Source organism: Anguilla anguilla, chromosome 5 (assembly GCF_013347855.1).
Source record: "Anguilla anguilla isolate fAngAng1 chromosome 5, fAngAng1.pri, whole genome shotgun sequence".
In the NCBI taxonomy this organism is placed as follows: Eukaryota; Metazoa; Chordata; class Actinopteri; order Anguilliformes; family Anguillidae; genus Anguilla; species Anguilla anguilla.
In genome coordinates this window covers 36,630,393-36,645,392 of record NC_049205.1, presented here as the reverse complement: position 1 = coordinate 36,645,392, position 15,000 = coordinate 36,630,393, and the positions used below count along the sequence as shown (strand labels likewise).

General features: G+C 47.6%; 1 protein-coding gene across 10 annotated transcripts in view; it reads right to left on the bottom strand.

The window, feature by feature from the left end:
- Nucleotides 1-15,000, bottom strand: part of LOC118227435 (C-myc promoter-binding protein-like) — a 73,114-nt gene that overhangs the window by 29,154 nt on the left and 28,960 nt on the right. For 7 of the 10 annotated variants that reach the window (XR_004765280.1, XM_035417890.1, XM_035417892.1 and 4 more), the window contains exons 4-14: nt 14,522-14,591; nt 12,408-12,577; nt 10,529-10,767; nt 9,642-9,708; nt 8,982-9,040; nt 8,378-8,522; nt 7,342-7,517; nt 6,392-6,492; nt 5,461-5,676; nt 3,164-3,309; nt 2,553-2,591 (exon numbers count right to left, since the gene is read on the bottom strand). Coding sequence is in view for 9 of the 10 variants with exons in the window: in XM_035417890.1 (XP_035273781.1) it covers nt 2,553-2,591; nt 3,164-3,309; nt 5,461-5,676; nt 6,392-6,492; nt 7,342-7,517; nt 8,378-8,522; nt 8,982-9,040; nt 9,642-9,708; nt 10,529-10,767; nt 12,408-12,577; nt 14,522-14,591 (1,428 nt within the window). In the remaining variant the exon portion in view is untranslated. The remainder of the gene's footprint in view (nt 1-2,552; nt 2,592-3,163; nt 3,310-5,460; nt 5,677-6,391; nt 6,493-7,341; nt 7,518-8,377; nt 8,523-8,981; nt 9,041-9,641; nt 9,709-10,528; nt 10,768-12,407; nt 12,578-14,521; nt 14,592-15,000) is intronic. The other 3 variants (XM_035417894.1, XM_035417896.1, XM_035417898.1) reach the window with 1 other exon arrangement.

Genomic DNA, 15,000 nt, shown 5'->3' with positions numbered 1-15,000 from the left:
AAGAGAATTTCCATTTTGTAATGTTATTTGAACAATAGCTTTTTCCATCCTGCGCTGTTCTGTGCCACTAAATCGTCCTATAACAACAATCGGCCTCTGCCAGATAGATCAGAATTCCGGGCAGGACTTGGGCTGCGAGTGTTTCGGAAACATCCGATCGCGTAGTAGGCTCAAATAAAAGCAAGCACTGATGCCAGGCAAAATGGAAAAGTATCGCACACAAAGCTGGATGCAAAGGTAACGTATTAACTGCGCCACAAAAAACAAATGCTGACATAAATAAGATCTGTAACTGAAAAAATAACGAGCACAATAATAGGTTTTTTTTTTTTTTAAGATCAGATTATAAGATCAGATCAATCAGGTAAAAAATGACTAGGGATGCTTGCAAACCCATCCACCTCCCTAGGTAATATACTGTAAATAAGCAAACAAATGAAGGGATAAAGTCAGTTTGTGGACTTATTTTACGTTAAAACGTCAGTATTTTAAGTTCCCTATTAACAAAATCATTGCTTTTTCATTTGTTGGCCACACAAAAAATGTGTGTCACACGCAGTGTGACACTCCATGGGAGGGAGATGCGGCAGTTCTGGGTTTTCACAGTAATTTGCCACATGGGGAGAAAGAGAGAGAGAGAGAGAGAGAGAGAGCACACCTACACAGACATACAACACAAATAAACAAAAATCTTCACCCTTCCCCCTCATGCGCCGCAGGCAAAAATACAAACGAAAATAACACACAAAAAAAAACTAAAACAACCCAAACTCCCAGACATATTTTCAGCTTGTTCAGGTGGGTTAGTTTCACTTTGGCATTTCATAAAGATACCCCAACTCAAACTCGCTCTCTCCCGGGTCCTGGCCTCGAACAGTGGAGAGGAGCACACCTTTGAGCACATGAGCTGATTAGATAACACAATCCAGGAGCGTGTGCTCTCTCCACCGGCTGAGACTAACCCAATTCTCCACTAGATTTAATGCCAGAATGTGCAAAAACTAACCTGACACGTTGGTTTGCATGACAATAGGATCATGCTCATAGACACTGGCAGAGGTGAACCTGACAGACATTTGCTTATTCTAGAATGTTCCATGCAGACTGTGAACAGTCGGTCTGCTGCCTCTGGCGTGCCACCACAGATGTTCTATATACCAACCAGATGGTTCCCTACTGCATACCACCATCCTCTGTGCTTCGTTATCCCAGCACAGGGAACTCAGACTCGAGTCCAAGTGGACCGCAGTGTCTGCTGGTTTTTGATGTGTTCCAGCACTTTAAGTACTAGGCTGGAGTAACTGATGGATGAAAGAGTCCGCCCACCTTGTTTTCAAGCCCTAGATTGGCCACTAATTCAGAAGAAACCATAAAAGCGGGCAGACAGTGCAGACACCCAGAGATCCCCGGTGTTCTGCACGGTAAGAGATCCCCCATTTTAGAACGTTCTAAATGGTAATAGGAAGTTATGTGTGCTGCCTTGAGCTGCTGTGCTACCGAATGGATGTTCTGTCATCAGCCACATATATTCATGACTGTTCATTACAACACCAGAACACCAGAAAACTCTTAGAAAAAGAACTTTGAACGTAAAATGACAAATTTTGCAAGATTAATAACTTGCTAGATTGCTCATTTAACTTCACCCGATAACAAAGTCACACAAGTGAACACTTTGGAAACCTTGGTGAGAATATTTCACTGTTCACCCTGTATTTACATAGCACAGCATCCGCCAGCAACCTTAGCTAGTTAGTTAGAGCAATGATGTGTTCTTCCCTGAACTGCTAGGCAATATTTTACTTTTACATTATTCTTAAATTTGAATATGCCCAAGCAGCTGCTTATATAACAAGCTATGATGCCAGTATAGCCTCTATGGTACAGTCAGTACTGGTAAAGTGACAAGCATGCTCATTAACATATTTGTAGATGAGCCGCTTTTCCATCATTTTAATAGTTGATGGTGAAGAAAACATTTTATGTAAATCAAATTGCTGATGTCACGGTCTTCAATGACCAACGGAAAACCCTCGATTCAAAATCTGAACAGAATAAGTGCTGGTAAGTGCTTAACAACATACTGTAGAATGTATTTTATTTGGTTCTTTATTTATAATATAACTATCCCAAATTATTTTGGCTTTGCATGGTCTCTAAGAATATGAAGCTGGCAATCAGTGGTTCAACACTGGGAGATGCAGGGTTTGCTGGTTTTCGTTACGTAACATTGAGTTAATTAAAGCAGTCGATTGTGCAGTTAACTCGCCACACCTGGTTTCTTGGGTCTGAACTGGTTTCAGATCTATCGAAGGACTGTTGCTGGAGACCGTCGTTTAGAAAATCTGTGGGGTCACTGTGGGGGTGAAGGGCAGAGTGCAGCATTCTAGAGAGTTCTGAGCGAAAGGTTGCACAGAGAGCACGGGCGTTCCGCCAGCTGCTCGGTGGTGTAATTGTCCCCAGTGACCCGGGAGACATGGCTCGCCCACCTGCACACCCACACAAACACCCCCCCCGCCCCCCAAACCCCGCCCCCGCATTAACCGACTTACCTTTCCTCCTTTGTCCGCACCGCTCTCAGTGCCAAACAGCTTCCCATGAGGGAAGCCAGATTGAGAGCAAGAGAGAGAGAGAGAGAGAGAGAGAGAGAGAGAGAGAGAGAGAGAGAGAGAGAGAGAGAGAGAGAGAGAGAGAGAGAGAGAGAGAGAGAGAGAGAGAGAGAGAGAGAGAGAGAGAGAGGGAGGGAGGGAGGGAGGGAGGGAGGGAGGGAGGGAAAAGAGCGAGACAGAAGCACACCTGATTAGAGAAACAGATGAGACAGGACAGCAGAACAGAGACCAAGCAGGAGGCAGAGGTCGCGCCACAGAGGAGACAATAAAAGGCTAATATATTTAAAGGCTCAAAAGGAGAAAACCAGATACAGCAGCGCCGGCACGCTCTTCCTCACTTGTGTTATGGTTGGCGTGTATGCGAGCTCACGGCATTCTTTATCAAACACTTCCTTCCACCCTAAAATCCCCTCAGGAGGAAGCGGTACCAAACCACTGGCTCTGGACCAGCCCCACAGAGAGATGTGATTGGCTGATGGGGGGTGGCGGGGGGGGGGGAGAGGGGCTGTAAGGCTGAAGGCATTCGCATGCAGGCCCCACCCCACCGGGCTTACCTTCTCCACGCAGTCGTCGAAGAAGGCCAGGCTGGCGTCCTTGTCGCTGACGAAGGAGCACTCCTCGATGAAGCGGATGAACATCTGGGTCTTGGTCACGAGGGAGTAGAACTTCTGCTGCGAACGGTCCCGGCTCCTCAGAAACCCTGTTCAGATCCGACAGGCGTGCAAAATGGCATAAGGAGACTGACTGAGGAAGGACGCACGTCTTCCTCAGTAATGCTAATATACCTCCCACATATATCAGACCACATTTAACCATAGATATGGACACAATCCGCCTTGCTGAGGAGTTCAAGAGAAAAGGTATCTGGAGATAGAGAAAGAGACTTGGCCCTCATTGTATCACTCTGGGCTAATATTAGCTTAGAGGTCGGGAGCGCAGCTTAGCGTTTAAAACATTAGCGCTGAAGCCAGGGCAGGTGCGATTCCCCCGCCGGGCTGCTGAACCCTTCAGCAAGGTGCTCTAATGGCCGCGTGAGTGGCTTCAGTAAATACCCAGCTGTACACACAGATAATGTGAGTTAACGTTTTTTTTCCTGTGACAATTTGAGCTTTGGGAGCTGCTGCCCTAGAAGAGGCCCCGCAGCCAGATGCATAAAGTGCAGTGCAAATGTTTGCGCAGAGAAAACGGTGAGTCAGTCATCCTCGCGTACCGGCGTAGCCAGCAGCCCTCCCCGAACACCGTAAACCGTAAACCGTACCGTATTGACACTGGACTAAGAAAAGCTGACCCCGGATCAGTTGTGGGGCTGGAGCGCACAGCAGGGCTCGTGTGCACAGATTTGGTCAGATCCCAGAGTCGGCGAGCGGACTGTTTATCGCAAAACACTCCGTCAGACGGAGCGGAAAAAGTCAACATCTGCGTTCCGACGCGAGCGGGAGGAAAGCGTGTTTACGGTAAACGCAGAATCCGGCACCCCAACCGGCTGCTCAACAGGGCTCCGGTCCCTCTAATTGCTTTATATTAATCTACAATCACTACACACTCGCACGCACGCACGCACACACACACACACACACATGCACACATGACCCCACACGCACGCACACACACACATGCACACGTGCACACACACATACACGCACGCACGCATGCACGCACACACACACATACATGCACGCACGCACACACACACGCACACATGCATACACACACACACACACACACACACGTACAGACACACACACACATACAACTGACCTACATCTGCCGTTCTCTCACAATTCCACAGCTATGTAACTGCTGTGTGATCATTAATTCTGCATTGTTTCTTGAAGGGCTAGGATGACATCACCACAACGCTTTAAGATGTCACATCGATTTTAGGAGCAGCGATCCACATAGCCAGACCGGCTCTCTGGAGCGCTAACCGGTCCCACCCCCCCCCCCCCCCCCAACCCGTTTATGTCTCTCCTAATCATATTTACTTTCCAAAAGAAATCAGGAACATTTCATGAAAAAAAAGCTCCTGTATTAAAAAACGGCCATCTGGTGGGATTCAAACACAGCTGCTCACGGGCAAGAGAGCCGGACACGGGGAGAATGCATTATTCATCATTATCACACAATGTTCTGCGCGATATCCATTAACTCTGCATTTTATTACCATTAACTCTCCTCATTTCCCTGGCACTGGGATAAAGCAGCGTTATCAGCCCTTGTTTTTCTAGAACCCGTTTTCACTCCTTGTTCTCCTGGCCGGAGGAGAGGCGCGTCTCTCGCTGATGAAGGGAGTTGTTGGCTTGTGAGCGCCTGCCACGTCGTCGAGAGGAAGCGGCAGCGTCAACCCAAGGAACCCTGGTTATCAGCAACCTCTGTGACTACTGCATCCCTCCTATGCATTTTTACATTACATTACATTACAGGCATCATATCCAGAGCGACTTACACAACCTTTTTACATAGCATTTACATTCCATCCATTTATACAGATGGATATGTAATGAAGCAGTGCAGGTTAAGTACCTTGCTCAAGGGCACAACAGCAGTGTCCTACTTGGGAATTGAACCTGTGTCCTTTAGGTTGCAAGACCAGCTCCTTACCCATTATACTACGCCGCTGCCCCACACATTTTCGCTCATGTCCAGGCAAAATTTGATGTCTACAACCAGGAAAAATCCCAAAACCTGGCTCTCCCCCCCCTTCCCGGGGCCTGCCATAAACCCCTTCAGCTCTGATCTGGCTCGAAAGCTCTCCAGCCCAACCGGCAGTCCCACTTTTCCCGCCCCCCGTCCCCCCCCCCTCTCCAAATCGAGGGGTGTGCCAAAAGGCAGCGGGTGAGCGAGCTCGCACCTTGCAGGTCGAACAGGGAGCTGGCGTCGGTGGCCTTCTCGGAGGGCGCCTGGGTGATGGGCCGCAGGAAGGAGCGGTAGCCCCTCAGCACGGCGGCCATGAAGCGCAGGAAGGCCTCCTGGATCTCCAGCTCCAGCGTCTGCAGGCTCTTCCCGCCGAAGTCCTGCTCGCTCAGCGACGGCTCCAGCAGGCCGTCCTCCCGGGGCCTCTGCTGGCCTGCGTGGCGGGAAAAACACGAACGCGCCCCAAAAAATCAGAGAGAGAGACACCCTTACGGGAAACGTCTGCGAGCGAGACCGGATTTTACAGGACGTCACATCGCTACAACGAAACCGGGCCGCGCGTTTTTATTTTTAAAACCCCGCAGAAATTGCAGGCTAGAAAGCGGGAGGCATGTCATTACAGGAGACTAAAGCGATTTTCTATTTCTATTTTAAACTTCGCGATGACACCGGGAAGTGCGGCTTTTTCACAAAGAGAGCCGTCATCACAGAAATGTCTGCCTGGACATGCAGTGAAAGTAGAGAACCTCGGGGTATCTAAGACCTGACAACACAACAAAAACTTCTACACTGTAGGTAAAAAAAAAACACTTAATGTACTTTGTATTATCGTCCTAATGTTGTAGCTTGTACTGTCCCCTAGTTTGACTTAGCATAGGTTAGGTCAGAATAATGCTCACCATGTGAACTGGACTGTGCTCTTGGCTATGAATAACTGTACATAATGAGTACTGTACCTTACTGAGCCTGTGTGTCATAGTTGTTCCAATGACCTCGATATGCACTTTTGTACGTCGCTTTGGATAAAAGCGTCTGCTAAATAAATGTATTGTAATGTAAAACTTTGAGCCTAGACGGGCTGGATGACCTGTTCTGGACATCGAACCTTCATTCGCTCTCATGTTTGAGGAAACCTCTCAGACACCAACCGTCGGTGAGCTGCTGGTGGAGGTCGCTCAGGACGCCCATCAGGGTTTTGCAGGCCTTCTTCGGGAGGATCCTCCAGGTCAGGGCCTTCTTATCTTCATTGCTGGGAACAAACGGCACAGGGCTGAGGACAGCGGCGGGAGGCCATTGCCCAAAACAACTGATCCAAGATCAGCTCGCTCAATTTAATCCTAAGCCTATAGCCATCAGGAAGGACTGATTCAAGGTCACTGATTAGAGCTAACACACAAACACTGTGTGGGGAAAAAACATCTGCCAGGCCTGTACCGAACGAGACGGAAGACACCCTAATGGCAGAGAGAAAGGATTGACAGGTGGGGGTGGGGTCAGAAAGACAAGGCCGTGGAGGTCGAAAAGGTCAGGAACTTGGGCTCATAGGTGGGGGAGGGGTCTAGGAATGGGTAGCATTTGGATTTTGCTGATCCAAATGCTAAAACAGTACTTTTAAAACAATACTGGTTCCTAATGGGTGTCTGAAGTGATACCTTCTATACAATAAAGATCAAACAATGACATTAAAACATATTTTTTTGCCAAGGCAAAGAAATTGAACTATTTTACTGTTTTAATTGTTTGAATTATACTTTATATTCATAATTTATATCGTATCGCTTTTGGAGAAATTATTCAAGTTTAACGTGAGCTAGCTTGCTAACGGTACATGCTGTCACTGAATCGACAGAGCGAATGTAATGTTAGCTACTTACTGGGGTAAGTAGCTAACCTAGTGGGGTCTGAAAGTTAACAAAAGGGGATCTGATGGAGACACAGCACATGAAATATGAGGGGGCGGAGCCTAAAAGGTGAGATTGGGAGCATGGGAGTGGGGGAGCGGGGGCAGCGGTTTGTGAGTGGCGGGTGGCAGTTGGGGAAGACAGAAGGAACAGCTCCACTGGAATGAAACTCAATGGAGGTCACGGGCACCACTCACTGGGAGATGGTGTTCGTGTCCAGGTCCACACAGCTAACGTCTGGCGGGGGGTCGTAGAGGTCAAAGTAGCGGGAGTCAACGCCCACAATGAACGGACAGGGGGCACTGAGCACGTCTGCGAGTGCCAACGGGCACAGCGGGATGTAGGGGCACTGCCAGTGGAAAGGGAAGATCATCTGGAAGGCAGGAAAAGAATATGACTCCCATATTTCACAGAGAAATCCCTCCTACTCTCACAGAGAAATCCCTCCTAATCTCACAGAGAAATCAATAACTAATGTCACAGAGGAATCAATACTAATCTCACAGAGAAATCCCTCATAATGTCACAGAGAAATCAATACTAATTTCATAGAGAAATCCCTCCTAAGAGAAAGAAATAACTAAATTAGAATTTTTTGGCCTTAACATAGATAAATGTAATTTTTTGAGCAGCATTTTACCAAACTTGATTTATTAAAACATTTATTTTACACAGCAACCAAATGTCACATGGAGATTAATTCATTGGTTGATTTCATTTGACAATTAAATTACAACGGAAGAACACATGTCTCTGAAGAGATAGAGTACCATGAAGTAATGCCCAGTGACGCCTCATTCCATGCTACCTTGTCTAAAAATATGCATTCACATCAAGGGTATGATCCATGAGGGGCATGTAAGAGTAATTTATTCAACAGTAATTCATTTATTATTCGTGGATAGCAACTCTCATTTATCTGAACCCAAAGGTTTTCCTACAACCATCTCATGCAGTGGAATTCTTGCTCGCCATGTCAATTTAGAGAATGCATCCACTTAATCATTTCAAAGCACAGACTACACTTTCTCCAGTCCAGAGACTATCCAGTAGGCCTCAAAAAACTGCAGTTCCCAGCAGTACGTGCTCCGAATATTACATCAGCGTGTGACATCGTTCCTGCGGGAGCGTCTGATTGCTGGCCAGTCAATGGACTTTCTCCAGAGCGGTAAAGCTTAGCCTGGAGCCGCGGCGGGGGGGGAGGGGGGGGGTAGTAGGGCGGGGTGAGCTCACCGACACCAGGGCCTCGGTGACGCTGGTCAGGGCCGCGGGGCGCAGCGAGTGCACCAGGATCTTGTGCTCGGTGACGGCGAACACCAGCAGCGTGACGGCGTTCTCCGGGCCCAGGTTCTGCAGGAGAGCGGAGAACCGCCCGCCGCTGACGCACGTACACACAGGCACACGCACAAACACACAGGCACACGCATAGCACACAGGCACACGCACAAACAAGCAGGCACACACACAAACACACAGGCACACGCATAGCACACAGGCACACGCACAAACACACAGGCACGCACACAAACACACAGGCACACGCAAAGCACACACAAAGCACACAGGCACACGCACAAACACACAGGCACACACACAAAGACACACAAAGCACAGAACTCCGGGTTACTTATACACCACTTATTCCCAATTGCAGACTCACGCGTGTTCTCAAAACCCAACATCTCCTATGGATTTGTAATGCTCACAATATCCTAAACACAGTTCCTTCATGTTATAGTTATAAAGCAAATATTTCCCTGTGACTGTGCTGTGGATCTGATTTGTGTTGATGTGGAATTGCATGCACATTCACCCCAGTGCACGGTGCGTGACCTACCTGAGGGGCAGGGGAGAGGACACCGGCTGGCTCAGCATCAGGCTGTCATGAGGAGAAAGCTGGGAGAACCAGAGAGAGAGAGAGAGAGAGAGAGGGGATGAGGGTAAGAGAAGGAAAGAGATAAGAGGGAGAGGTAGCAGAGGGAGAGGAAGAGACGGGGAGAGAGAAGAATGACGAGGGAAAGAGCGGGATGGGAGAAAGGGATGAGAGACGGGAGGGGGAGCGAGGGGACGGAGAAAAGGAGAGCTGTGGTCGCGCGTGGTTCTGTGAAAAACGAGGGCCGGGCGGGAGGAAGGGCAGGAGGAGCAGAGCAAAACTGCGTGAAAAAAAGCATCTGCCAGGCCTGTACTGAACGAGATGGAAGACACCCTAATGGCAGAGAGAAAGGATTGACAGGTGGGGGCGGGGTCTGAAAGACAAGGCCATGGAGGTCGAAAAGGTAAGGAACTTGGGCTCATAGATGGGGGCGGGGTCTAGGCATGGGTATCACTTAGATTTTGCTGCTCTAGATGCAAAAATGGAACTTTTAAAACAACACCGGTGCCTATACCGAGACCTTCTTCAAAATAAACATCAAACGACAACATTAAAGAATGTCTTTTTCTATTGCAAAGGCAAAGAACAGGGAAATGTAATTGTTTTAACTGCGCAACGGCTCACCTGCACCAGGATGCGAGGCCTCTGGGAGGAGGGGAAGGGCACCCTGTGCATGAAGTGGGTCACGTGCCTGCAGAGAAGAACACAGGCCCCGTTTAACTAGCACAAATAACAAACCAAGCCAGTAAAATAACTGCCATTAAGCAAGCACCACTGCAACACCTATATGGTCTTTCCATGAAAAGGAAAGTCCTACATTACATTACAGGCATTTAGCAGACGCTCTTATCCAGAGCGACTTACACAACTTTTACATAGCATTTTACATTGTATCCATTTATACAGCTGGATATATACTGAAGCAATTTCGATTAAGTACCTTGCTCAAGGGTACGACGGCAGTGTCCTACCTGGGAATCGAACCTGCGACCTTTCGGTTACAAGTCCCGTTCCTTACCCACTGTGCTACACTCCGTCCATATCGTGGGTGACTGCTCCCATCTACCTCACTCGTCATTCCAAAAACTACCCTCTGGTAGGAGACTAAGGGTCCCAAGGGCAAGGAAAAACGTCTACAGAAAAATCATTTGTCCCCTCTGCAATCACTATCCTCAATAATGGACCAACCAGAGACTTGGGCATGTGGATGTAGCTAACAGTGACCAGGAGATGTTATTTGAAGGACTTACAGTGTTGTTGCTTGAAGGACATTATAGTGACCTTATGGTTGTCCAATGTTTGCTGTTATGTTTTTTAATCCGTGTATACCTCTGTCTGTGTCACTTGCGATGAGCATTGAGCTGAAGGAAAATTTCCATTTTATTTTATATTTAATGGACAATAAAGTTTTCCATTCTATTCTTTAGCCCTCTGAAAGAGTGCGGTTCTGCAGCCTATGTCAGACCTCAGAAACGTCTGGGCCTGCGATCGACGCCCAGCTGGGTACTCACTTCTCAATGGGCAGCGCATGGGGGCCGGAGATGGAGTATCGGTAGAGGAAGGTGAGAAACTTCCGGAAGGCGTCGAAGAAGGGCCAGTGAGAGAGGAGGCAGATGCACTTGAGGGCGTGGACGGTTCTGGGGCCGCCGGTTCCGCGCTCCCCGTCGACCAGGCCCAGGAGGAGGCGCTGTTTCTCCGTGAGATGCTCCTGGGGGTGGGGCTCATAGAACTGGATGGCGGCTCCATACACCTGCACACACACGCATGCACACACACATACACACACACACACACACATACGCACATACACACACACACACAGGGCCACACACACACACACAACCACCCACACACACACACACACACACACGCACATACACACACACACACACACGCACACACGCACATACGCACACATACACACACGCACATATACACACACACACCATCAAAATGTTGTATGACCATTGGATCAAGGGTAAGGGTCATATATCATCTCTTGTTTACGGGGTATGACATGTCTAGTCTGAGTGTCAAGTCCTGTGTGAACAGACATTCTATGATACAGTATATCCTGTTTGAGCAGAATGTCTTGCGTGAATAGGCTCTTCTGTGATTAGCTTGCCTTGTGTGAACAGAATAAGTTCTATCTGCTTATCTTGTGTTAAATGCAGTGTCCTGCGTGAGTGCCGTATCTCCTGGGAGAAGAGCGAGTTGTGTTAGGGGCGGAGGTCGAAAGACCCAGAGCAGCCGAAGTAGTGCTCAAGGTCAAAAAAAATCTTTAATAAAAGCTGAGTACGAACACTATCCATTATTAAACAAGCTGACAATGCTGCCTCCTTACTTAATGGGCAAATCCCATTTCACCCAGTCAAAGCCAAGCATAACCAATCACATAACCTGCACTTTGCATTAAATCATTTTAGTTATCGATAAACACGCAAATGGTTTAAAGTAAAAAAAAATTGATCTCTTATATTTAATGCAATAAATTTAATGCAACTCAAATCAGTTTTAAAAACGTGTCAAAACAAGGTAACACGAACACAATGACTGAAAGAAGTAAATAGCATCTTAAGGAAATCATCAGTGATAATTTGAACTATTGAGTGCTGTCATTACAAAATACAATCATTTTGTCAGTTATTAGTTATGAGTTTAAAGATAAGTTTGGTTTCTTCCATATTTCAGCCCCTTTCCGCTTTTTTTTTTGTTATAAACAGCAGGTTCTCATAAAATATTCAGTAAAATATAACCCACATTTCTGTTCATGTGAATTCAGAGAGAAACCAAGCCTAATTTTGGTAGTTTCCTAACCTCTCCCTATAGAGACAGCTTGAGCAAGTCTTGGGGGAGGGGCTATGGGGGCAAAAGAGACTGAAACAATGTTTGAGGATTTATTTCTTGCTCTGGTCATATACTTTCACTTAAAAAGAAGCCCCAATCAGGTCAGAATCCAGAGGCTGATTATGATGATTATGATTTTTAGTTATTTGTTTTATTTTAAGGGACCCATAGAATATTCCAGAAATAAAGCCATTTTCTCAGCCCACTGCCCTACTTTTTGCCTCAAGGAAAACTACAACTTAAAAGTAGAGGGCAAAACTAAACAGCTGCAGGCACGTCTGTAACTGTGCCTGTATGTCTGTGAGTCTGTTACTTTGTCTATACCTCTGTGAGTCTGTTATTGTGTCTGTTTTTCTGTGAATCTGTTACTGTGTCTGTATCTTCGTGAGTCTGTTACTGTCTGTATCTGTTAGTGTGTCTGCATCTCTCCAAGTCTGTGTGGTTGTGCGTGCTTGTGTGGCTGAGTGTGTGTGCCTGCACGTATGCGATTAGATGTGCGTGTGTACGGCATATGTGTGTGTGCGTGTGTGTGTGCTGTCCCACCTTTTCCCCAGAAGCACCCGTCAGGACGAAGGTGGAGAAGACAGGGAGGGAGTATTTGGTGTGGGGGGGCCAGCACTCGATGGTGGCCCCCATGGGGAGGCAGAAGAGAGGCACAGACTCGGGCAGGGGGAAGGACTCGTAGTCCTGCTCCGGGTATCTGCACATCAGCCCTGCACCAAACACACAGAGGGAGAAACCGTGTCTGACCGCCTCACACCTGCCACAGCGCAAAGCTCTTACCACAGCTCAAAGTTTCCTCCCACAGCAGGCTGAAGCTTCAAACCGTCTGGTTAAAGTCAGTTGCTGTGGTTATGTTATGTAGTCATGACTACGGTTTGTCCTAGTTAAAGGGAACCCCACCTGTGAAGACTTGTCAGCCTTACTATGGTGTAAATGCCTTCAATTTAATAAATATGTTATGAAAACCACATTAAATATTTTAGTTATTTTTAAAAAAATTTTAATCCTTCAACACGTATGTCACCATTGTTATTACCTTCGCCATGCACCAATGGGTAACGGCGTCAAATTGTTGCATGGGTCTTGGTCCATTGCTCTTGTCCATTGAGCGGCATTGAAAATGTCTTCTGTTCAGCCTTTTCGATTCGAGCCAGAGCGGGACATTACTCAGGAGGAAAGCACCTAGGACAAGCCCTCTCAAATAATAAAATAAATCTAAACGATGAAGATCAGAGGAGACGAGAGCAGGGCATAAGACACGGTGTCTGTGCGGCAACTGCTCTCCTATGACAACAGAGACGGAAAAGTTATCCGTTGTACAGAGCTCCACTTTCTAGCAGCAGCCGTTTAAAGTCACTTGCCCATATCGATCAAACTATAATTTTTGGTGTAACTGAAAAGTGTCATCGTCCCCATTAATTTAATTGGCGTAACGTTATTATTGATCCACGTCATGATCTTAAACCGGTGATAAAACCTCCTTTAAATGCATAATCCCAAATGATAATATGAGCGGATACACTAAAATGTTTACTGAATCCATCATATTCACAGATGTCCCATGTATCATATTTTATGTACTATTAATAATATTGTTATACTGTTAATAACCACGACTGCCAAACAAAACAACTGAGTTAACCTCCACTGCAACCTCCATTACATCATCTACCCAGAGTGCATTGCGAGTCTAAAATACTGCCGACTTCCATAGGTCAAAATCGCTATTAAAGGCAGGGTTTTCTTTAATAACTGAAATCTTGTGTGCGGTTTACAATTTACAACATCTTTCCATATTTGAGGGCATTTACAGCATATTAAGCACTACAAGCCTTAACAGGCAGAGTTCCCTTTAACATCTGTAGCCATGGCCATTGTATGTAGCTGAAGGTCTGTGGTTTACAGTTTGCAGCTATGGTGACGGTGTGCATTAAACCATCTGGTTGTGGTATGCGACCGTGGTTATAATTCCCAGAGTGGCTGGGCTTTCAGGCTGAGAAACAGGCCTGAGCTGTAAGAGCCGGCTAGCGCGGCACACAGAGGACGTTCTCAGGATTAGGACGGGAGCTGCGTCTGGCACTGTGCAAGGAGCGGCTAATCGCGGCGAACCGGGGAGCCGGCGTCACCGCCCGAGTCGGCCGGCCGTTCGTCCGGCCCTTCCCCGGCACAGCTGAGGCGGCTACGCGCGGAGGCTAGCACGCACACGGAGGCTAGCACACCGCGCGTAGGCCAAAGCGGGCTTCCATTAGCGTGGAAGGAATATCGGATCTGGCAAGCCGCGCTGACAGCCAGGATTAGAGTGCCGGGGAACAGGCCGTCGGGGCCCGGTCCACGCGGGGACGCTAAATGCTTTCAGATGCGCGGCGACGCCCGGAGACGAGGGTTGTTATGGCCCAGCGCTCGCTCACAAGGCAGCCTGCAGACACAACCCCCCCCCCCCCTTGCAGGCACCGGCACCAACCGCATTCAGCCCCGATGACCTCATAGGCGCACAGACGCAAAGTCCATTTCAATTATGCTTACAATAGACCACACCCTTTACAGTATTCTTGTTATATAAAAATACAAAAAAAAGGTATGAATTAATAATACATATTGTTACATGTCATAGGGAAGTCATGTAGAACTAAGAAAAAAGCACTCAAATCACTCACCAGCCTTGTATGCTATTGTGTTGGTTTTGGCCACAGACTTCTTGTAGCAGAGGTAGATGGACGAACCCCACTGCAAACAACAGGAGCATGTTTCATTACAGCACCCAACTGCCTCCAAACTTGATTACACACATTTGCCCCAGACCCTTCATTCTCATTGGGCCCCCAGATTCTCTCCCGCACGATTACAACCAATCACGTGAGAAACAGGCCGTCCAGTCCCGGGCGACGGGGACCTGACGGTCTTTCCTGCTCGGTTCAGATCAGCTGACAGCCTCAAAGCCAATGGGAGAGGCTGAGAGAGTTATATTCGCTCTGTGATTACTGGAGTCTGCCGCTGATGTATTCAGGGGGAATGGAGCTCCACCGGACCAGGACTGGACAGACACTCCCTACAGTTCTCCACTCTGCCCCCTCTCTTCACCTCAAGCCTCGAACTTAAGGTGAACGGAGCTGAGATAGAAAGGCCTGAGCCCTGT